The sequence below is a fragment of the Vipera berus genome (assembly GCF_964194415.1).
Source record: "Vipera berus genome assembly, chromosome: 7".
Lineage (NCBI taxonomy): Eukaryota > Metazoa > Chordata > Lepidosauria > Squamata > Viperidae > Vipera > Vipera berus.
The window spans coordinates 20,978,873-21,002,900 of NC_138209.1; the positions used below are offsets into that span (position 1 = coordinate 20,978,873).

At 37.7% G+C, this 24,028-nt stretch overlaps 1 protein-coding gene across 3 annotated transcripts; it reads left to right on the top strand.

Annotated features, from left to right (window-relative positions):
- The first annotated feature begins 504 nt into the window (after positions 1 to 504).
- LOC308670575 (sodium/hydrogen exchanger 9B2-like) lies at positions 505 to 23,668 on the top strand. Of its 3 annotated transcripts, none has more exons than XM_081332137.1 (13): positions 505 to 665; positions 4,499 to 4,658; positions 5,100 to 5,206; positions 6,986 to 7,154; positions 8,545 to 8,715; positions 10,434 to 10,576; positions 13,424 to 13,551; positions 15,046 to 15,221; positions 16,736 to 16,842; positions 17,855 to 18,004; positions 18,866 to 18,974; positions 19,105 to 19,241; positions 22,591 to 23,668. In XM_081332137.1, exons 3-13 carry the CDS (start codon positions 5,114 to 5,116, stop codon positions 22,825 to 22,827), a joined length of 1,620 nt encoding a protein of 539 aa, XP_081188263.1. In that variant the 5' UTR covers positions 505 to 665; positions 4,499 to 4,658; positions 5,100 to 5,113; the 3' UTR covers positions 22,828 to 23,668. The 3 variants fall into 3 exon arrangements, with proteins under 3 accessions (XP_081188263.1, XP_081188265.1, XP_081188264.1); XM_081332139.1 differs by having other exon boundaries at positions 5,104 to 5,206; XM_081332138.1 differs by having other exon boundaries at positions 537 to 665; positions 4,607 to 4,658.
- The last annotated feature ends 360 nt before the right edge of the window (positions 23,669 to 24,028 follow it).

The following is a 24,028-nucleotide window of genomic DNA, read 5'->3' on the forward strand; positions in this document are numbered from 1 at the left end:
TATCCCAGGAGTAGGCAACCTCGGCTCTTTTATGACTCATGGACTTCAACTCCCAGAATTCCTGAGCCAGCCAAGCTGGCTCAGGAATTCTGGGAGTTGAAGTCCATGAGTCATAAAAGAGCCGAGGTTGCCTACCCCTAGTTTATCCTCATCTGCTTTTCCTCGGTTCTCAACTCCCCTCGCGGCGCTACACGTTGGCTGGCGCCGACGAAACCACGTGGTCTAAAATGACACAATCCGCCGGGAGTCTCCCATTTTTGCTGCTCCGGGCGGATCTTGTGGGCTTTGGAAAACCTTTAAGCAGGGCGAGGGAAATCTCCCTCTTGGCACGGGCTGCCGCGATGGCTCGCACAGCTAACGTTTTCCTCGCCAGCAGAGGCTCTTCCCAGCCGCTCCTCCTCTCTTTGCCACACAGAAGGGAGGGGAGCGTTATTAATATCGGCGGCGCGACCTCGGAACCGCGGAACCAGGCGAAGGGTTAGAAGGCAGCGGCGTCAAGGAGTTACGCTGCAACCTGCGGCTGCGTTTTTCGCCCGCCTGCCTTGAATGGGTTGTCTTTCGGGACGGTTCATCTACTCTTGACAAAGGCGGGCAGCCAGGGGATCCGCCTCCGCTGCAATCTCTGGAAGGAGATCGGTCGCTCTCCGGCAACTGTTGGGACCGAGGTACGTTTTAATCTCAGAACTTTTCTTCTTCTATCCCAGCGTTTTCCAACCTTAGGAACTTGAAGATGCGTGGACTTCAACTCCCAGAATTCCCCAGCCAGCTATGCTGGCTGGGGAATTCTGGGAGTTGAAGTCCACGCATCTTCAAGTTCCTAAGGTTGGAAAACGCTGTTCTATCCGGACCGGGCAGATCCATTCACAGTGGTGCATCACTGAACGACCTATTGAGGTCCCGCCGTTTCCATCCTTGCTCGTGAATCGATCTAGTACCGAGAATGGAGAGCAAGGTGTTGAGGACGTGACTCGTCCGTGCCCCCTCCTCGCGAGTGGCAAGACATATTTGTCAGTTCCCGCCGTCCAAGACTTCAGATGTACCTTCTTAAGAGTGCCTAGGTTACCGGTAGCACTCGATTTACGACCACAATCGAGACCAAAATTTCTGGTTGTAAGCCAGACAATTGTTAAGGGAGTGATGCCCCATTTTACAACCTTTCTTGCCACAGCTGTTAAGTGAATCACTGCAGTTAACTTAGGACAGGGGTAGGCAACCTTGGCTTTTATGACTCGTGGACTTCAACTCCCAGAATTCCTGAGCCAGCCATACTGGCTCAGGAATTCTGGGAGCTGAAGTCTACGAGTCATAAAAGAGCCAAGGTTGCCTACCCCTGACTTAGAACGGTCGCTAAGTGAATCTGGCTTCCACACTGACTTTGCTGGTCAGAAGGTCACAAAAGATGATCACATGACCTGGGGCCCTGCAACCTTCATAGGTATGAACCAGTTGCCAAGTGTTTGAATTTTGATCACATGACCATGGAGATGTTGCAATGGTTGTACTGGTAAGTGTGAAAAATGATCATAAGCCACTTTTTTTCAGTGCCATTGTAACTTCAAACTGTCACTATAAATGGCTGTAAGTCGAGGCTTACCTGTATAGTACTTTGCTATCTCTTATATATTTATTGTCTTAACTGCCCCACTTGTCCAAAAAAAAAATCACCCTCTCTTTGTCTGCTTTGTTGGGCATCATTTATTCATTGAAAGCTTGTCAGTTACAGTCTGGTTAATATTTTTAATTATAAACGTTTTCTTCTGTGTGTGTTTCTTGAGGCTAATGAAGTATTCTCACTTTAGAAAAGGAGCTTTGAGGTAGGTTAGGAATAGCACTGATACAAATCCTTGTAGTCTGAGTGGCAATGATAATCTTCTAATAAGTACTTTCTAGCCCATTCCTCAAGGCCTTCATTAGATGCACATAATGACAAATGAAATGAATGTGGGTGACCCTTAGATCCCTAGAAGTGTCTTGTGTTCAAGAGCATTTAATGTTATGCCAATGCAGATAGTGACCGTGTTAAGGTTCCTTTCTAAATGTGATTTAATGAAGCTCTTAAGCACTAAAGTCCATTTCTTGTATAGATGTCTACAGAGGGAGGAGAGGAGAGAAGGTGGTCACAAGGACAGGCAAATAGCAAAAAAAATTGCAGGGACTGGTCAACACAAATCACATCCACACCTGTGGTTGTAGCTTGCACTGGGGCATAATACACATTTTGGCATCATTATGGCTAGGAATGAATGGTTGGTTTTTCACATTGTGCTGGTCTATGATGTAATTGGGTTTGGTTTAGAATGTATTACATGAAGCATCCATTGTAGTTTATAAACCATGTTTTTGGCTTATCCTTAAGTATGTGATTTATTCAAGAACAGTTGAGGCAGATCATGACTTTTTTGTAAAACCAATAACTGAGTTCAACACCGTTTATTCTTAAGTGTAGTACAGATAGATTGAAGTTCTAGCACCCAGCTACAGTTACAAGACTGACATTCCCAAAGATAACTGATTGACTGCTGACCAGCAGGTTAATGATTAGGTTTTTCTTAAAGAGAAGTACAGTGGTGGCCAAATATTTACGGACCAATATATTTCTATGCAAACTTGTCAATACCTTTAGTAACAGAGGCAGATTCCAAAATGTTAACACACATACAGTTACAGTTAAACATAGTTACCCATACAATTACTATAACTCACAATATTGGCAAGATACTGTATATCTGCTCCTGATTTTCCTATAGCTAGAATACGTCTGTCTACCAAGGTGACTGATTTCATTATTATTTTGGCATCAACAGAGTATCCCCAGGTGGAAAAAGTTAGGAAGGCAGTTGCACCTGTAAAATTAAAAGATGTATATACATATATACATGTGTGTGTATGTCTATACTGTGTGCGTGCACATCATTAATATATAATTTGTTATTAGCTAAAAGCAATGTCCAACCATAATGATAAAGGATACTGACTTCTCCCAAGTAATATTTGTAAAATGGAGATAAAAATGCTCAGATAGATTTTTACTGATTTGCTACTGTTGCAATTTTATGTTGACATATTTTCTTTTATTAAAAGCATAGTTTAAAGCAACATATTTGAAATCTTAAAAATATCTGTACTGCATTTTGTCCAATCTACCTTTTTTGTAATTTGATATTTGCTTTTTAGCTGCTTTATAACATACTGTATAAATGACTTTTTCCATTATGGAATCTTCTACCATACAGTATCTGTAACTCCACAATATATATAATATCAAATTTATCATTAGTGGGGGAGATGTGAAAAAAATTCTGTGTCCAAAATTTCCCAAGGCCTGCTGGCTTCAGCTGGTTAGATTAGCATGCAGATACTCAATTTCTTCATTCTTGGAGTTTCTTTTTTTTAATCCCTATGATATAAAATTTTAAACAACTGCACCATGTTGAGGCACAGGATTCAAGTTCTTAATTTGTGGAAATATGTTCCTGTTCTGTGAGTTGAAGATACTTTGTTCTAAACCTTATGTGATAACAGAAATATTACCAGAAGTAGATTTTAGCTGGCAGATCTTTCTGTGATTGTTATTTAATACCACAAGCCAACTCTCCAATCCACTACATTGTTACAACTCCATTCTGCTATTGGATATCACCTCTGCATCATCCTCTGCATGGCAGTCAGCTCTGGAGTTTAGGTTTGAACTACAAGTTGCTTGTCATGCCTGTTACATTAAAAGCAAAAACTGAACTGTCTGTTTCTGTAGAAGTCTTCACTGAAGCTTCCTTGGTGTAAATGAACAAGCTGGTGTATATTTGCAAAAGTTTTATTTGCCTTTCATTGCCTGTCTTTTCACATATTTTTAGAAACCCGTGTACTATATTTTACATTAGCTGTAATTAGCATAAGTGTGTATCAAGCAGGCATGCTCTTCAGGAAATTAGCTTCAGCCATTTCTCCCTGACATGCACACCAAATAGGAAACGTTCTCTTGATTTTGCATGCTACACAAAGCAGAATAGCCACTAATGCTCACTCCATTGTGTACTTCTACACCCATTTCAGCACTTGACCTGGTAAAGCAAATTTCATTATCAGTCCAACTAACAAAACCACCTTGTTCTTTGTGATGAGATGAAAAGATTTTTTTCCCCAGTGTACAAATAAAAGAAACAATTCTAGGCTTAGATAGATCACTGCTTCTACCAAACATTAGTAAATGTGGCAATAATTTTAGTAACTAAACTCGCATTTGGAGAAATTCTTTTGTACTTTTTTGTAAAAAATCAGAACTAATAAAGAAACTGCTAATGAAGGTAATTCAGTTTCAAGTTGTAAATGTACGTAATTGTGTTTTGGGAGTCACACTTTCATATATGGAAAGGATTGAACGTTATTTTAATCAAATCTATTCTGAACATTTTCCAGAGTTCGTTGTTAGTCAGCTTGAACATATGGAGATACTCACTACACAGTCATTGTGCTTGTGACCATGTCACATTTTTGCATCCAGTTCCAGCATCTTCATCAAGAATGTGTTCATGTGACTAGTGATTCAGGATAAGCTGACCCTAACAAAAATAACAAATCAGCTGAAATAATCATCATCTACTATCAACAGGTTAATCTTTAGAATTGGCCTTAGGAAGAGTTTTGACAGACGTCTACCCAAGGTAAGAGCAAATACTCACATTCTTTGCATCCTCAGCCATGTAATTCTCCAACCAGTGGTTCACTCCTCAAAATAATTTATTATATCTGTACATGGCAGGAAGACTTGTAGAAAACTGGGAAAAGAAATTAATTTACAAATATATTCTGAGGACCAATGTGCATGTGCATATTTACGTATATATGAAGAATGTGAGAAAGGGAGAGAAAGAGAAAGTGCTTAGATGAATTTCATATTGGAATCCATTTAAAAGTATTATTTGGGGGGATTATATCAATCAATTTAAAATAGTCTTTGGGTTAATATTGATCACCTAACATATGTAGGCCCTTATTGGATGTTGTAATGATGATCATGTGTCTATGAATGCTACTTCATTGCCGGAGGTGCTATCTTTTTTAAAGTAGATGGTATCTTGTTTTTTCCCTTTTTTGCTTTTCAGTTAGGTTGATCAAAATGGCAGAAGACCCAGTGACAGTGAGTTGGAAACCAACACCACTATCTGCAAATGCTAGCAATAATGTAATTCCCATGCATGGAGCAACTCAGGTATTTGTTGTTGCTGTTGTTATTTTACAACTATGTGATTTGGTTATTTTCATATATCCATAACAATCTCCCCCAGTCTAGTGAATCTTCCATAAATATTGGACTTGAAATCCAGTGGAACATTCTAAAATATGGAACTATTATGGGAGTTTCTGAACTACAACTCCCACAATCCCTCACTACTAACCACTAAATTCCCCTCCAATGTACTCGACAGCGACCATTCCAATGTACTGCTGTTATTAATTTTGCGCAGAAAAGGGGAGGGTTGAGCTTGACCTCTATAACTTCATGAACACTTCTGCGTAGTTTCTTTGGAAGTGTAAAGAAATATGCAGTGCTTTTAAAGAAGGCATATTTTATGCTTTGGATCATTAGAAAAGATTGACCATAAGCTGGTTCTGATAATAATGGCCTCATATAAATCTATGGCATTGTTACATCTAGAATATTATGAACAGTACAATATTCTAGTAATCATATCTCAAGAGAAATATTACGTTGCTGGGAAGGTGGAGAAAAGGTAATCTAGAAGATGAGGGATTTGAACGCCTTCCCTATGAGGATAGGATGCAGTGGTTGGGACTGTTTAGCTTGGAAAATTGACAAAAGAAGATATGATTGAGGTGCATAAAAATGGTTGATAGGGAGAAGTTCTCCATATCCCATAATACTAGACTAGAGACTATTCTATGAAAGTGCCTAGCAGAAAATGCAAAACTGATGCTTTTTCATATGATGTATATTCAACCTGTAGTATGTGCTGCTTCAGGACTTGTTATTGGCTAATAGTTTGCAAGTCTTCAAAAACAGTTTTAATTATTGACTGCTACCTGTTTACATATTAGATTCTTGGAATTGACAGTGGGAAAAAAGATTGATAGTCTTATTTCTGGGTTTGCTAGATGCTTCTTGTGGGCCCTTCTTGAGATGGAATGTTGGCTAGATGATCTCATGATCGAACACTGCCATTTTCCTGAATGCTTTTTCAACTTCCCTATGGAACCCTGGAATTCCCCTCTGTCTCACTACCAGGCCAGACTATATACAGTAGTGATTGGGTTACTTTTGAGTAATGAATTACTCAGGGGTAATATATGCATTATTGTAACAGTTTAATACGCATAGTCCTCAACTTACAACAATAGGTACTGGAATTTCAGTTGTTGTGGTCATTAAATGATGTTATGACCATTTTCATCAATCATTAAACAAATCACACGTTTAAGTGAATCACGTGTTAGTTAAATGAATCAAATGATTGTCACTAAATGAACTGCTGTAAGTCAAGGACTACCTGTATTTCCTGAAGCTAGCTATGAAACTGATCAGTGATAAACCCAATGTTTATCATGGAACTCCTGCTCCATGTTTTTAAGCAGGAGTAAATTGTATCAAGACAAATTCTTAAATTGCAATTATAAACCACAAAGCTTCATTCTATCTATCACTCTCAAAAGAAATTGGATTACAACTTATCTGTTGTATGGACATAGACTAGAAGTGAGCAGAAAAGTCAGATAAACAATTTGAATAGATCTAAAGTCATAAAGGACCTACAGACTTCATAAACCAGCATATTTATCAACAACTGTTCTTGTCTGGACATAATTCAATTCAGTTCAATTTGGTGCCATTATTAGAATTCAGCTATGGAACAAATTTCTCCAGACAAAATTTTACTTAGAATTAAGTTCATTACTTTTGAAAATTGAAAAAAATAGGACTTAGAATGTGACAAATGGTTGTTCCTAATATTATTTCTTGATTTGTACTCAGGATGTTTTGGATTCTGGAGGCACCAGTGGCATTGTACAAACAAAAGAAACAGCTCCATTAAACAGATGTGAGGAACACGCTCAGGGACCTCTGGCTGAATTAAAAAGTTCAGGAAGACGAATATGTGCTTGTCCTCCTCAAGGCATCGTTGCCAGAATAGCAACAAATGGTGAGGGGAAAAAGAATTTTTAAAAAGCCCCTTTTTTATGGAGCATATTTAATTGATGTCTAGTATTTTAATCTGTTCTAGAATAGGTCAACATGGGAAAATAGCTCTGAAGAAAATGTGAGTTGCCCTTTGGACGTCTTATAATTCACGCTGGGTGGTGCATGCAGAAAAGTATAGGAGTAATAGAATATATCATCCCAGTCTCTTTCCTCCACACCCACTTCTTTTCAGTCTTATCTTCCTATTAGCTCTCTGACTTGCTCATGGGTTAATGAGTGACTAGTGAAATTGTAAATTGTACCCAATAGAAAAGTATTGATTGTTCACAATGCTGGTTCCCTTGATGGTGACAATGGTCCCTAACAAGTCAGACTCTCTTCAGTCTCATTCTGTTCCACAGAGTAGAAGGGGTTATTTAGGCTACTGAGTCCAAATAGTCCTGGAATTCCATTTCTACAGCCCCCTGCCTCTATCCAACTATTGTGCAAAGATTGCTAATCTGACTGATGAAAATCAACAGAATATATTCTTGTAATTTGAGGATGGAGTATTACAATATATTGGTTCTATGAACTCTAAATTAAGCACAATACTATGAAAGCAAGAGGGTGAAAGGTGGGACTAATTGTCAACCTTTCCCAAAGCAAAGCTTGTAAAATAATACCTATTTCACATTATTGTTCCACATCCTTTGTATCATTGTTAGATGCACTTCAGCCTTTAGACCCTCCGAATATATTCAATAAGTATATCAGTCACACCACTTTGCCCCAATTTTCTATGTTAATAATTTGATTCATTTCCTTGGGTAGATGTGCACAGTGTATTCTAGGCCCAAGGCAAGGATATCGGAGTAGCATTTAAGGTGACATCTGCACCCATAAGAATGAAGTCCTGCCCTCTCTTTTTGTCTGTCACATGGTCACATCTTGATCTTTTTACTCCCTTCCTACGGATGCCTCTAGCCAAGGGCCATATTTGATCTTTTAATTTTATAATGAAAATAATATTCCAAGAAATAGGAAATGATTAACACAATTACCCCTCAGTCATACATGTAATCACTTCTGCCACTTTCAACATTACAATTTGATAAAATTTACATTAGTCTATGATCCAATTTCCATCATTTGGTTGCGTGTCTGATTGATAAGAAATTTACTGGATTGTGCAGATTTATACCCACAAAAGAGAAAATTTAGCAAAATTGGATATATTGGCCTTAGAAGCACAGGTTTGCTTCTTCCAATTTTATAAGTCATAATTCAGATGCAATTAGTAAATAATTAAAGAATAAGTAATAATTCCTTTAAACATTAATATAAATGTGTGAAGAAATTCTGTGAAATATTTTCAATATGCTTACATATTTTCCATTTTTTTCTTCCAGTGGTAGCAATAGCATTGATCTGGGCTGTATTCTGGTCAATTACAACCCATGAAAGTCTTCCTGGTGGGAGCCTCTTTGGATTTTTATTCCTCTATCTTTTTGCTGTAATTGGTGGTAAAATTATGGGCTTAATTAAATTTCCTGGCCTGCCTCCACTCCCTCCTCTTTTGGGTAAGTATGTTTTTAGATAGGCTGTATCTTTCCACATTTAGATTGGTTATTGAAACAAATAGTCCATTGTCAAACTGCCATATAATACAAATTTAGATCATTAAGCTATAATTAATTGGAAAATACAATATTACTTAGTGAAGATATTTTAATTACTGGGAAAATCACTCAAAAGTTGACTAATTTTAATTATTTTTTATTTATTCATTAAATTTACATGCTCCCCATCTCATTATCTAAAGGAATGGGTATGACTCTGGGTGGTTTGGGATTGCTGTTTGATTTTTTTTGTTTACAGATGAAATAACTCCTATAATAAGGAATCTTAAAACAAATAGTAATAAATGCTAAGTCTTAAGGGTACAAATTAAAAAGTAACAATTACAAAAATGTTTCCATTTCTCAAATAAATATTCATCTTGATCTTTAAATAATGAGAAAAATGAATTGATTATCTCCTTTTAAAGATAAATTATCAATTATTTTTTTCAGTTTACCGCCTCAACCTGTCCCTGTTTCACTAAGAAGTTTTTGTAAGGGATCCTTCATGTGCATGCAACCTGCAGATTACTTATATTAATTAATATTTTTTTAAGATTTTAATTATTCCTTTGTTCTAAACTCACTACTTTTTGGGTCCAGGGATGGTTCAATTTACAATGCAGCAATTACTTCATTTTTCAAGTGTTTGACTCCCACGTAGTGTTTTAACCATAATCCAGTTACTATGGGTTCACACAAAATATTGATCCATAAACTAAACAAAGATGTTGAGTTTGCCTATGAAGCTAAAAAACAAATCAAACCAAAATAAAACAAAACAAAAACCCCTAGTCAGTTTGGTGGGTGGTATTGTGGTATTCTAGTTGAGCCAGTTGTTTAAATGTGTAAAAATCATTATCATTCAGCTCATCTTGTGATAGCAGCATTAAGTTAATTTTTGATGATTAGGTCTAGTAAAAAGAAACATATGTTCACACAATGTGCAAATCCATGCTGCCAAGCCATAGTTTCCTGAACAATATTACCATATTTTGGCTTATCATCATTAGACTTAGCTCAATTACTTTCTCTCAGAATGTGACTGAAGTCCCACATCATGCTAAATCATAGCTTACCTAACCATGGTGTACTGCATAAACCTCCATTTAATAAACCCTCGTGGCTAGTTCTACATAATACATAGTACAAACCAATTATTATGTAGCACACTGCCTAGATCAAGCAAACATGATTTAACACGCTCAGTATCTTTGCATCTAATAAGCTCTAGTCTATGGGATTGTTAAATTTATAAAACAAAATTTGGTGGAATACAAATTTGTACATATTCAGGAAGAAAATATTATCTGTGGTGTTCGGAGATCAAGAAATGGGACTCTATACGGTGCAAGAGTATGACCCTTTGACTGCGTGATCACAGAGCAACTGTTGTCTTCTTAAATGTTTGGTTCAAGCAGTGCTTTTTTTGTAAAAGAAAAAGGTGCCGGAACTCACACGTCATATAACCCGCCTTGCCTATCCTACAAGGTTCCATCCAAAAAAGGTGCCGGAACTCCGTTCTGAGCGTTCTATGACAAAAAAAGCCCTGGGTTCAAGTGGTGTTTTGTGAATACAAAAGGAAAACTTCTTTGAAGGCACTGGACTTCATAGCAAACTTTTCAGACTTTGTAGCTGCTAATTATGTCAGTAATATGCATCTTTTGCCTCCTTTTTAGGAATGTTGCTTGTTGGATTTCTTCTAAGAAACATCCCACTGATCACTGACATAGTCCTGATCAATGTGAAATGGGGAGCCACCCTGAGAAGTATTGCTCTCTCAATCATCTTGGCCCGGGCTGGCCTTGGCCTTGATCCAAAGGTGGAGTATCAAATGGTCCTTGCTTAGCAAATGCATAGCTAGATGATAAAGCTGTGACTAAACTCTGATTCATATACTGAACTGGGTCACAATTTGTTTAACCCTGGCTTATTGAGAAACAAAAATGGCTGGAGCTGCATTACAGATTAAGGCATAGAGTGTTCCTAAATTGTACTTTTCAAAATTTCAGTAATCCTCTCTTAACATAATCATCAACTGGCTGGGTTCCCAATGAAAATAATGGTGCCAGCTCTAAAATTGGCTTAAAATTGTTTCAAGAAACAAAACACACCCTCTCTCTTTAGAAAGCCGCACCCAATACCGAAAGTCCTAGGTTCTCTTGCATATATTTAACAAGGATCCACCCTCTTTACTTTGTTTCTCGCCCAATGCAACTCCCAATCTCCCCAAAATTCACATATATTTTGGCTACCAAATCCACACATTCAGATAGCCATAAGTCATAATTTACAACTCCACCAATTAGGTTTATATGGCACACATTGTGATTTAACTAATGATATATTTGTATAATGTGTGACCCCAGTCCTCATCTCAGATTAATTTGGAACCACTTTTCCTCTGATGCAATGACCAAATGTTCCTTCCAACCAAACTTTCTTTGTGACATTTGGCTTTAAAAAAACATGGAAGGAATATTTTGTAGAGATGTACATTTAATTGCAAGATGAACCTAAATGCCTCAACATTCCCCATCTAGTGTTTTCCTGCGATGTCAGGTATAATTTCCAGGATCCCAGCCCCCATATGTATTACCAGGACATGTGTAAGAACAGTTTCAACCCTGACCCTGTTTATCTCTGTGGTAAGAGCTATAATGCCCCCAGTAGAGCAGGGATATTATCCTTAAGTGCAAGAAGTGTAACTGTTTATCTTATAAAAGATATTTGGGAATTTTGATCTAGAATGTGAGGTCTTGGAAAAACTGCAAAGAAAACAAAATTAGCTTTCTTGACACCTGATGGCTTTGTGGACACATCCATGTGGTTTTCTTGTCAACAGATTGTTATTATCCTATTCTGGATGCAGTAGCCTATGCTTCTGGTATTTGTTTGGGTTTTTTTGAACTTCATTTTGTTTTGTTCTGGGATTTGTCCAACATTACTTGCTTTCTGAGAGCAGCCAGGGATATCAATGCGTGAATTAGTTTGGTCATCTGTACTGATCCTCAGGATTATGATCAGTCTTGCCTTTAACTGAAGTTAGACCGTTTCTGAGCCCTGTTCACATAGAACAGTTTAAATTCATTCAGAGGTAACATAAACTATGATTTACAGTAATGAGACATAACTAGCTTTGAGGATTAGATATTCCTAGCCTTTTTTCCCCCTGGATGATTGAAAAATCAAAAACTTCTGCTTTTCACTGAGATTAGCTAAATTGTCTGAACCCTGAACTATGGCAACCTCCACTATATTTAGCTCATAATACTATATATAACTCCACTATATTTAGCTCATAGCTGTTTCATAAATTTATAATTAAAATTGACTTCCTTCAGTCAATGATAAGACTAATCTACTTTAGAGTTTTAGCAATGTAGTGGTTCTAAAACTCAAGCATATTCTTCTAAATTCCATCTTTTAATCATGCAAACTGATAGGAGCATACCTAAGCCTTACTAAGATACAGTATTGCCATGACACTAATGCTGTGTTTGTGCAATATATTGTGTCAGTTGATTGATAAAACTCATGTAGTATATTATCTGAATCTGGACCATGGATCCAGTTGTAGAGGACTTAACAATAACCTGTAACCAAGTTTACAATTAATGCATCTTAATCTAGATTCCTCATGTCATCCAGGCCAATTAATCTTTCCTAAATGTTTCTGGCTTCTGGCCAAAATGATTGGAACTAAAATAGATGTAAAATGTCCTTTTCCCTGATTTTTTTAAAAATTTATTATGTAAAATTAAGACCATATGCCAGATTAGACTTAATGCATTAAGCAAATACATTAAACCTCTGGCATGCTAAATGTTGCCATATTATAGTTCTTAGCAGTCTCAGCCAGCATCTCCAACGGTGAAGGAAGCTGGAAACTGTAGTTCAGCTATGTCTAGAGTGCTACAGTTTACCTGTTCCTGTTTTTTGCAGAAGCAAAACCATTGTAAACTCAGCAGATAAGGAAAAAATCCTCAGTTCTACCACCTTTTCTAAAGCAGCATGCTCACTAGGTAGAGCTTTCATATACAGGTGGTAAAAAGCCAGTTGGGATCTCTCTTATTTGCTGCCATCTGGTAGATACCCAGATTTTTTTTATGGCATCCCCATCATTGTGCACAGCCAACTTGGTGCAATGGTTAAGGCCTCAGGATAGAAATTGTTTTAGTTTTGCCTTGGGCACAAAGCAAGCTGGGTGACCTCGGGAGAGTCACTTCATCTTAGCCCCCAAAAGGAGGGAATGACAAACCACGTCTGAAATCTTGCCAAGAAAACTTCAGGGACTTAACCACAGAATCTACAGGAGTCAATAGTGACTCCAAGGCATAAAATAATGATTAAATAAATAAAATAAAATAAACAATAAAATAAAATGTAATATTTTCATCACAATGCCTTAACACAGCTTGGCCAAGAGGGAACATAGATGCTGATCCCAACCAGCCAACAAGAATACACAGCAGAAAATAAATTATTAAAACATAGTGGTTAGGAGGCTATTCAGATAAGCAGAACAATCAAAAACTGTGTCATAAAACCTCCTGAGGCAGGTCCTGGGTCATTGCCAAATAGAGCAAATCTCACAGGGTTTTATTCCATGGTCTTCAAAACATTTAAAAAGCAATTCCATTGACTTGCACATGCATTTATCTTGCAGGCTCTGAAAAAACTAAAGGCTGTCTGCTTTAGATTAAGCTTGGGACCCTGCCTAATAGAAGCGTGTACTGCGGCAGTCATATCTCATTTTCTTATGCACCTGCCATGGCAGTGGGGATTTATGCTTGGGTAAGCCCCTCTTCCAACTCAAAAATAGCATTTGTTTTCTTTTCTGGGCCAGAATTGTTTTTCCTCTTCCATGAAGTCATGGATAAAGTGTGGGTGTCACATCTGATTTAGTTTGATTATGCTGTAAAACCTATGTTCTTATCATATCACAGAGAATTAGGGTACAATTTGAAATCCTGATCCATGAATAATCTGGAATTTACAAAGTTGCATATTCAGTGAGAAAAACTACTGTAGGTTAAATCACCATTAATTCAAAGGTAAATTTTCTTTTAATTTTATTGATTTATTTAATCCTGTTCAAAAGTCTTTTAAAAAATATCTTGCCGAGACCTATCTTTAACAACAATTTGTTAATAAACCATGACTGGATAGTTCATGTAACATGCTGAACCACAAACTAGTGTAATGTAACAGTGAAGCGTTTAGATTAGAAGCAGAGAGATTCATCCTCAACCCCAAAAGCACTCTGGGTAATCTTGGGATAGTCATTTGCCTTTCAAATCAATTTATCTCACAGAGTTATTTTTCTGGGAGAAAATAGAAGAAAGGAATGTTATGTATAGCACCTTAAGCTCCCGAATCAAAGGTAGATTACAAATAATCAACAACTACTTTGGTTTACAAACTCAATAGCTGGGCTCATACATTAAGCCACAATAAATAATTATGATCTACAATTATGATCTATATTACATCAATCCAGCGTGCTTCAAGGACTCAACCTATATTCTTAACATAAAGTGATTCTTAGAACACCTTCCATCTTGACTACTGCAATGCTCTCTACATGGGGCTGACCTTGAAAAGTATCTGGCAGCTTCATTTGGTTCAAAATGCAGCAGCCCACATGGTTTTTTTGAGGCCTAGACTTGCACATTTCTCCTGCAGCAGCTGCATTGGCTACCGATTTGGTTCCAGATCCAAGTCGACATTGTCACCTTCAAAGCCCTACATGGCTTGGGAACAGCTTATTTTGCCAATCAGATCTACCCAACCCATCAGAGCAGGGAGGCAAGGAATACTTCCTAAGGAGGTCCATCTGATGGGAGCAAGAAGGGCTTTCTCTGTGGTGGCTCCTTCCTTATATAGCACATCATCCTTGCAGATAAGATTGTCCCCCACTTTGGCAGTCTTTCACAAGGCCCTGAACATATGGTTCTACCAACAGGCCTAGGGACCCAGAATTGCATGGAGTCCATTAAATGGTTCATTTGATTGTTGTTGCCAGGAGGGTAAGGGTTATTGCTGTTTGTATTGTTTATGTATTGGGATTTTATCCTTGTAAGCCACCTGGACTCGTTGAGGGTGAGTTGGGCAGCCATATACATTTTCATAAATAAAATTAGTACTTTTGTACTGTATTTTCCAACTCGCAACACAGTTCTTCAGTTTTCCCTTTCTCTTGTAAATTGCAGGTCCTACTCTGACAGTGGAAAGTGGAATAACTATAAATTAATGTACCTAAAAGTTAATTTGTGTGTGTCTGTTCAGATTTGTCTTAGGTGCTGTGTCTCCTGCAGTTGTAGTCCCTTCAATGTTGGTTTTACAAGCAGGAGGATATGGTGTTGATAAAGGTGTCCCAACTTTGCTAATGGCTGCAGGAAGTTTTGATGATATTCTGGCTATCACAGGTTTCAACACCTGCTTAGGGATAGCATTCTCTTCAGGTACCTGTCTATTCTATTGATAAGCCACATCCAAGCCACTATCCTCTCTGTCATAATGCTATGTTTCTTCTATACAAGTAATATGCTTTGTATAAAAAAACCTTTTATACTGATTTTATGTCTAAATCTTTGTGACACAATAAAATTCATAAAATTGAAAAATTGTCCCTTTGATCAGGATAAACCTGAGACCTTAGTGCGCATATTTCTTTACTGTCTCTTCTATATATACCTTTGTGACATATACTTTACACCATATAATATAGATCAAGTTTCAATGAAGGAGAAGTGGTTTGTATTACAAATTGAGTTACCAAGTTCTTATTGGCAGCTATTGCCATTAAAAGGCATAAGGCAGTGATTGTGAACCTATTATATGCATGTCACAGGTGACATGAGGCCTCCGGACTGTCTAGAACAGAGTTCCCCAACCTTTCCAGCTTTGTAGACCGGTGCAGGGTGGGAGGGGATGGTTTAACAGGTAAGCGGACACATGCACGCAGCTCCATTCGTGCAAGATGGGAATGTGCATGTGCTCGCCCGCTGCTTCAGACAGCCCGGTTTTGAACAGGTCACAGCCCGGTAGTGGGCCATGGGCCAGGTGCTACAGACTCTTGATCTAGAAGTTGCTCTGAGCTATAATCCAGCAATATTAGCCAGCATAGCCAGTCGTAATGGATATATAAGAACCAAGTCTAAGGTTTAGCTTTAAGTATGCACAAAATGTCCCATAAATGAGTTAGAAATATTCGGGAAAATTCTGAGATACTTTGTCTTTCTTCCCCATGATGGTTTCTCAGGAATATTCTTGTTTCCAAAATGCTTTCTATAACTCTAATATTAACCTATTACTTATACGGTTTGGTGTACCTGAGAGTATCCTTCCTCTCATACAGATATTTCTAATTACTATTATCCTTATGAGAGGCCCTATTGATTGTATCACATATTCTAGATAAGGGGTCTTCAAACTTTCATGACTTGTGGACTTCAAGTCCCAGAATTCCTCAACCAGGCATGCTGGCTGAGGAATTCTGGGAGTTGAAGTCCACAAGTCATAAAAGGGCCAACTTTGAAGACCCCTGTTCTAGATATAGTATGTATTTTCTGGAACACTTTTTCCTTCAAAATAAAGCTTGTGAAAGCACCTGTAAAACACATAATTAATCCTTGAGAATCATAAAAGCATGCAATATTCATTTCCAATATTGTATTGTAAATATCCAGACCATTGATACCTAGCCACTATAATTCAGTGGGACAAAATCAAGATATGATTTAGTACTTCATACAGTTCAGCAACTCCTGGAGACCACCTGTTTCTCTCCCTTCCTGGGATACAAAATTCAGCTAGAAGTATCTTCAATGCTTCCTTTTCTTTTACTGTCTTCTTTTTGTGTAACAATAATCAAAATTGGATGTTTTCTCTGCTAAGCCAGCCATGCTTATAAGTGTTAGCTAAGGGACTATCCAAAAATCCATTTGAAACCTCTGTTTCTGCTTTGCCAAAACAGGTTCTACCCTTGAAAATATCCTGCGAGGTGTATTAGAAGTTGCAGTGGGTATAGCAGCTGGTGGGCTGTTAGGAATTTTTATTCGTTACTTTCCAAGCAAGGATCAGGTAAGAAGAGAAAACCTTTTGAAATGTAGCAATCTTCTATCTCTTGAAGCATGAGAAACAACACAAGGTGGAATAATATGTATAAAAAGAAGTATCTGGCAGTTGCAAATGCTTTGATCAGAAGAGTGCTTTGGACCTCGTACAAATATCAGGACAACATCACTATGCTATTCATTGAAGTTGTTGTTCTTTGTTCAAACTTTTGAACAAAGAGTTAATTCTTTAAAACAGTGGTACCTTTTTTCAGATGAAAAAAATGGGCTGCTTTAATGAATAGAAGAGAGGTGTTATATAGGTAATCTTTGACTTAAACAACCATTTGTTTAGTGATTGTCCAAAGTTACAAAGGCTCTGGAAAAAGTGACTTACGATCAGTTTTCACACTTATGACTGTTGCAGCATCCCCACAATCACATGATCAAACTTTGGATGCTTGGCAACTGGCATGTATTTATGATGGTTGCAGCATCCGGGATCCTGGGATTGTCATTTGCCCTTCTTAGGGAGCTGCTGAGAAGCAAAGTCAATGGGGGAAACCAGATTCGCTTAACAAATGCATGACTCACTTAACAAATGTAGTGAGTCACTTAATAACCATAGCAAAAAGGTTGTAAAATGGGGCATGGCTCATTAATTGCTTATGGGGCAATTTGTAGTCATACGTTGAGTTTCAAATTATTTTTTTCCAAATTCTTTTTGAAGCAAATACAACTTAGATTTCTAGTATATTTATTTTAAAGAAAAAGTAAAGATTGCTTGAGTTGAATTGGGGATGTATAGTTTATTTGCAGCATTTTGAAAGTAATAATACAAGTGGGTTTTTTTTCAACTTCCTAATCTAACTAACTAACCTGGAATTTCCCGGTACTTCCCTATCCAGAGGTAACCCTACTTAGCATTTATTGTACATAGTCACACAGATCCAAAATATTGTATTCTTTTCAGTTTCCTGTCAAGTTTGGATTGACATTTATGAATCATGTCTCTTGCTTTCTCGAATTTCTCTCCCTAGACATATCTTGTATGGAAGAGAGCATTCTTTATTATAGGCTTATCAATGCTTGCAATTTTTGGCAGTATGTATTTTGGTTTCCCTGGAACTGGAGGACTGTGCACAATTGTCTTGGCATTCCTGGCTGGATTATCATGGTCTGATGAGAAAGTGAGTATTTAATTATCTTGTAACCTGAAAGTTTCCCTGATTCCAGAATATGAGAGTTTATTAACTATTTGGGGCAAGGTGAAAGTGTTAAAAAATGTTTCAACATGAATTACTTTGGTTCTAGTTTTTAGCCTTTCCTTGTAGGCTATTTTGAGATTCCCCATCCCATGATTAATGGGTATTTTAAAAAATATTTCTACAGATTTGAAGGTTTCTTTGAGCCTTCCATCTTCTTCCTCTAAATGTATCCTCCCAAGTTCATAAACAGTGACGTTCAGTTTCTGGAAGAAAAAAAAGAGGAAATGGTGCTAATATTGCATCACAGCATACAGCGATTCTTAGCTTAGTGGCTCAATCATGTTATTTTTTTCTCCATTCAACTGAAGCAAATGTTCTGAAAAAAATTATGAAGCTAGTATACTTCTCTATTGAGTATTATGAATAAAAGTGAATGGGATTAGAAGAGAACAGAGTGTTTTAATGAAAAAAGGAGAACCCTGGAAAAGAACTACCATCTTTTTAATTACTTCTGTAATATATTATAGAAATAACTAAAAAGATGGTATCGCCTTAAATTATGTTTGTGGTGAGGGTATTCCTCCTAAAAGAATATTTATAATTTCAGAGCTCCTATTAAATTAAGTGTCCTTAATACCTTAATATTTGAAAGTTGTGATCTCATCTTTATAATGATAGAATCACTCTTCCTAAGATGAGAGCAAGAACATGAATGAATCATTTAATTGAATCACTTAATTTTTTGAAAATCTTATTTAATGTGAAAATAACTGAGTTTGCATTATACATCTTCTGCATGAATGTACAGTACTGTGCAACAAAAATGCATTGCTTTTTTTGCAGAAAGAGGTAGAAAAAATTATTAAGGTTGCATGGGAGATTTTCCAACCTTTTCTTTTCGGTTTAATTGGCGCTGAAATATCTGTTGCATCTCTTGATCCTCAAACAGTTGGTAAGTTTTCTACTAACAACTGGGCATTTATACCTATTGTCCTTTTCAGAAGGAAAATTATACGATTCAGTTGTTGACATGATTCTTTTTTTTAATAACAGAAATAATTAAATCTATTTCTTTGTTGCAGGACTTTGTATTGCCATACTGGTTGTGGGACTAATAGCCCGAGTTACAGCCACATTTGTATTGGTCTGTTTTGCTGGTTTTGAGCTGAAAGAGAGAATATTTATTGCATTGGCTTGGATCCCCAAAGCTACTGTGCAGGTATATTGGATTTTTATGGAAGAATTCTGTCTTCTGGAAATAAAATTGATTGAACACATCCTTCCAAGAATTGAATGGAATTGAGTTTGGTTAAGTTGAATACTTTATTTGGCCAAATGCAATTAGACACACAAGGAATTTATCTCCGGTATAGAAGCACTCAATGAATATGCAAAACAATAGAATCATTATCATCATCCCAATAAAATGGGGGAGTAAAGAAGATAATAAGAATGATAAATAATACTACAGCCACACTACATGAATCAGTATACATAGACATTAGACTGTGAGAATTAGGTGTTCAGCCGAATGATGACATGAGGAAAAAATTGTCCCTATGTCTAGTTGTTTTGGCATACATGTTTTGGCATACTATGTCCTAAGGCACCATCCCAAGGGAAGGAGTTTAAACAGTTTATGTGCAGACCTGTTCCCTCTCCTTTTTATTACATTCATTATTCACATTTTTTACTGAACAGCATAAACTTTGTTCTCCAGTAAAAATTCTTCTATCCATAGCTAGGAAATGGGGATGTTTCAGCAAGCATTTTATTTTTATTTCAATGCAAGTCAAATCATTCATAGTCAGAATTTGCAATCCTATTTTCAAATTTCCCTTTAGGAACACAATTTTTCATAGCACTAATGCAACAATTATACTACAACATCATAAACATTTCCTTAAATCTAGTGAGTTGATCCACCTATACTTGGAAAATATAAACCATAGCACTGTTGAGATGAATCACAAGGCTAGATCTTCCTAATTAGATATAAGATTTTCCAGAAGCAATAAGAGACTATTTATCTGATTTTGTAACTATAGCCAAGTTCAAGACTGACTTTCGACTGTGAACATCAATATTGACCTAAGATATAGGCTATTTTGTAACGCTAAGATGTTTTCAGGGTTGTCAGTATGAATGTTAAGTCATTGCCAACAAATGTTGCTTGTGTGAATAAATGAGAGAGAGTAGGGTGACAAGAGGGAAATTGGCCTTCATCTTATCCTCTACTATTTCTTGGCATCCCAAAATTATCAATTTTCTATCTTAACCTCAGGCAGGAAAGTCCAATTTAGATCAACTTCAAAAATATAAACAGCATTTAATAAGGCTGTTAGTAAGGCTCTTAAAAGAAACTACAGATTCTAAACCATTACTCTACTATAAATACAATCCTAGTTTGTTGCAAGATTTGCTGTTATACTTCTCACCAGGTATAACCCTCAAACACTTACTGATTACAATAAATCAAATTTTGAAAATATATGAAGGAAGAGCTAATCCCCTTTAAAACAGTAACTATTGTATTTACTCTTGCAGTCCTCTTCCAAAGCAACAGTAAAGAATAACAGAATAACAAAGTTGGACGGGACCTTGATGGTCTCCCAGTCCAACCACCTGCATAAACAGGAGACCCTGTACCAGGGGTGTCAAACTCTCAACGTCACATAACGTGTCACAACTTATCGTGACTTTTTTTCCATTGCCAGCAATGGGGTGGGCGCAGTTTTGCTATGATACTTCCAGCCCACGGGCTGGCAGTTGGACACCCCTGCCCTATACCATTCCAGACAAGTGGCTGTCCAGTCTCTTCTTAAAAGCCTTCAGTGATGGAGCACCCACAACTTCTGAAGGCAAGCCGTTCCACTGGTTAATTGTTTTCACTGTTACGAAATTTCTCCTTGGTTCTCGGTTGCTTCTCTCCTTGATTAGTCTCCATCCATTGCTTCTTGTTTTGTTTTCTGGTGCTTTGGAAAATAGTTGACCCACTCTTCTTGGTGGCAGCCCCTCAAATATTGGAACACTGCTATCATGTCACCCCTAGACCTTCTTTTCACTAGACAAGACAAACCCAATTCCTGCAACCGTTCTTCATATATTTTAGACTGTTCCTCTAATCAACTTTGTTGCTCTTTTCTGCATTCTTTCCAGAGTCTATATCTTTTTTATGTCGTGATGACCAAAACTGGATGCAGTATTATAAGTGTGGTCTTACTAAGGCTTTATAAAGCAGTACTAATACTTCACATGATCTTGGTTCTATCCCTCTGTTAACACAACCTAGGACTGTGTTGGCTTTTTTGGCTGCTGTCGCAAACTGGCTCATATTTAAGTGATTGTCCACTGGGACTCCAAGATCCCTCTCACAGTTACTGCTATTGAATCAGGTTTCACCTAATCTGTACCTGTACATTTGATTTTTCTTGCCTAAGTGTAAAACCTTACTTTTCTCTACACTTAATTTCAATGTAGAAAATCACTTAAAATAAGTCATGAAATTTGTTTGAGTAGATGGATACCAGTTTAGATGCTTTCGAAAAAGGCAATACAAATTCAATGAGAATTGGTCTCTTAATGGCTGCTCGTCTAAATATCTAGGTGCTATCACCTGAAAACTAGATGTTGTTGTTGTTGTTAGCTGCGAAGTCGTGTCCGACCCATCGCGACCCTATGGACAACATTCCTCCAGGCCTTCCTGTCTTCTACCATCTTCTGGAGTCCATTTAAGCTCACGCCTACTGCTTCAGTGACTCCATCCAGCCACCTCATTCTCTGTCGTCCCCTTCTTCTCTTGCCCTCAATCTTTCCCAGCATTAGGCTCTTCTCCAGTGAGTCCTTCCTTCTCATTAGGTGGCCAAAGTATTTGAGTTTTAGCTTCAGGATCTGGCCTTCTAAAGAGCAGTCAGGATTGATCTCCTCTAGGACTGACCGGTTTGATCGCCTTGCAGTCCAAGGGACTCGCAGGAGTCTTCTCCAGCACCATAGTTCAAAGGCCTCAATTCTTTGGCGCTCAGCCTTTCTTATGGTCCAACTTTCACTGCCATACATTGCAACTGGGAAGACCATAGCCTTGACTATACGCACTTTTGTTGACAGGGTGATGTCTCTGCTTTTTAGTGTGCTGTCTAGATTTGCCATGGCTTTCCTCCCCAGGAGCAAGCGTCTTTTAATTTCTTGGCTACAGTCCCCATCTGCAGTGATCTTGGAGCCCAGGAAAACAAAATCTGTCACTACCTCCATTTCTTCCCCATCTATTTGCCAGGAATTGAGAGGGCCAGTTGCCATGATCTTGGTTTTCTTAATGTTAAGTTTCAACCCAAGTTTTGCACTCTCCTTCTTCACCCGCAACAAGAGGCTCTTTAGTTCTTCTTCACTTTCTGCCATTAGAAAACTAGATAGCATACCTTAAATACCAGCTGCTGGGGAACAACAGTGGGAAAAGTTTCTTATTCACTAATTGGCTGCTGTATAGTATGCAGTATTTGATGAAACAAGCTTTTGTGCTGTATTTTTAAAATGCTCTTTTGCTGTGTTATCTATTATTTCTTTTCTCTTGACAGGCTGCAATTGGCTCAGTTGCCTTAGATACAGCACGGGAGCAGGCAGATAAACAATTAGAGAAATATGGCATGGATGTTTTGACAGTTGCTTTCTTGGCAATCTTAATCACAGCTCCAATTGGAGCTCTAATAATTGGGCTGGCAGGGCCCCAACTTCTCCACAAGACTTCTGATACCAACAGAGAAAGTCATATATATGAAGAAAGAGAAGAAATAGAAATACAAGGGCCAGCATAGGGAGATATGAGGTGCAGTCCACAGATCACCTGAACTGATACTACTTATGAATCATGGTATTCACAAGTAAGCTGCAGAAGTTTAAAGGCCTGTGAAATACACTGCAGATCTTCCAAATATATGTACATATTTTTAAGATGACATCAGTTGAAGCTGTTTAGAGCCAATATTAGCTATTAGTGGCTTGTAGCTTTTCTTTTTGTGGTTAACAGTTTATTAGGTGAAAAGATTAGCGGCTGCTGAATTAGAGCATATTTAAAGTACTGAAGAATAAATGAAGCTGTTTAGCTTAAACATCCCTGGGTTAACAGAAATCTTTTAGATGCACTGCCTGGGTGAGAACTAGGGATTAATGATAAAGACTTCCAGCCTTTTCTTGTGGTGGAAAAATAGTTAGGACTGAGATATAGCCTGAAGTTTCTCTGAAAGACTGGTAGCCTGAAGTCTTCTCTGAGGACTTGGGACTTGGTTGGGAAGAGTGAATTAGTGTAGTTAAAAAATAGATTTTATATAAATAGTGTTGTAGAGAATTGGAATGTTAGATGTGTTGATGGTATGCATGTTGAGTGAGGGAATGGCAAGATAAATAGAGGAAAGGAAGGTTGAGGGGCCCCCACTGTGGATTATGACAGGCAGAGATAGATATGGCAGGAAGCACCAGTTTGACTATTACAGGAAAAGGGAGACTCATATATTTTATGAGTCTCTTCCTCTAAACCAGATATTCCAGACCAGAGCCCAGGTGGCTGAACTGTTGGGCATATTGGCCTCCAGTTACTGCTCAAAAATGGCGAGTTGGTGCAGAGTAAGACCGCATTCATTTTACAACGTATTGGTAGATGAATATGCTGACTTGATGTAAATTATTGAAACATGGATGGGAAATAATGGGAATGTAGCCCTCTTGCAAATTTGCTCTGCCAGTTTTCAGATTATGCAACAGCTATAGCAATTGGGCAAAGGAGAAGGGGTTGCTGCAATGTGCAATGTATACACCTTTGCAGTGATGAGGAGCAGTGTTCCAGGTGTGACTGGATAAGAATGTCTTAAAGGGTATTAAGTTATAGAGTCCTCCATGAATTTCTGAATGTCATCTTAAAGATAATGTTGGGCCATCCCAAGACTGAGTGTTTGTGTTTGAGGAGACTTTGATCTTTCTGCCCTGGAAGAGAGTTCATGTGTTCCATGAGTTTATAACCTT

Excerpts from the sequence above, each read along its gene's own strand:
- LOC308670575 (XM_081332137.1), top strand. The coding sequence starts at position 5,114 with ATGGCAGAAGACCCAGTGACAGTGAGTTGGAAACCAACACCACTATCT. Across the intron at positions 16,843-17,854 it reads ACTTTCCAAGCAAGGATCAG|ACATATCTTGTATGGAAGAG; the intron begins GTAAGAAGAGAA and ends TTCTCTCCCTAG. Across the intron at positions 18,975-19,104 it reads TCTTGATCCTCAAACAGTTG|GACTTTGTATTGCCATACTG; the intron begins GTAAGTTTTCTA and ends TCTTTGTTGCAG.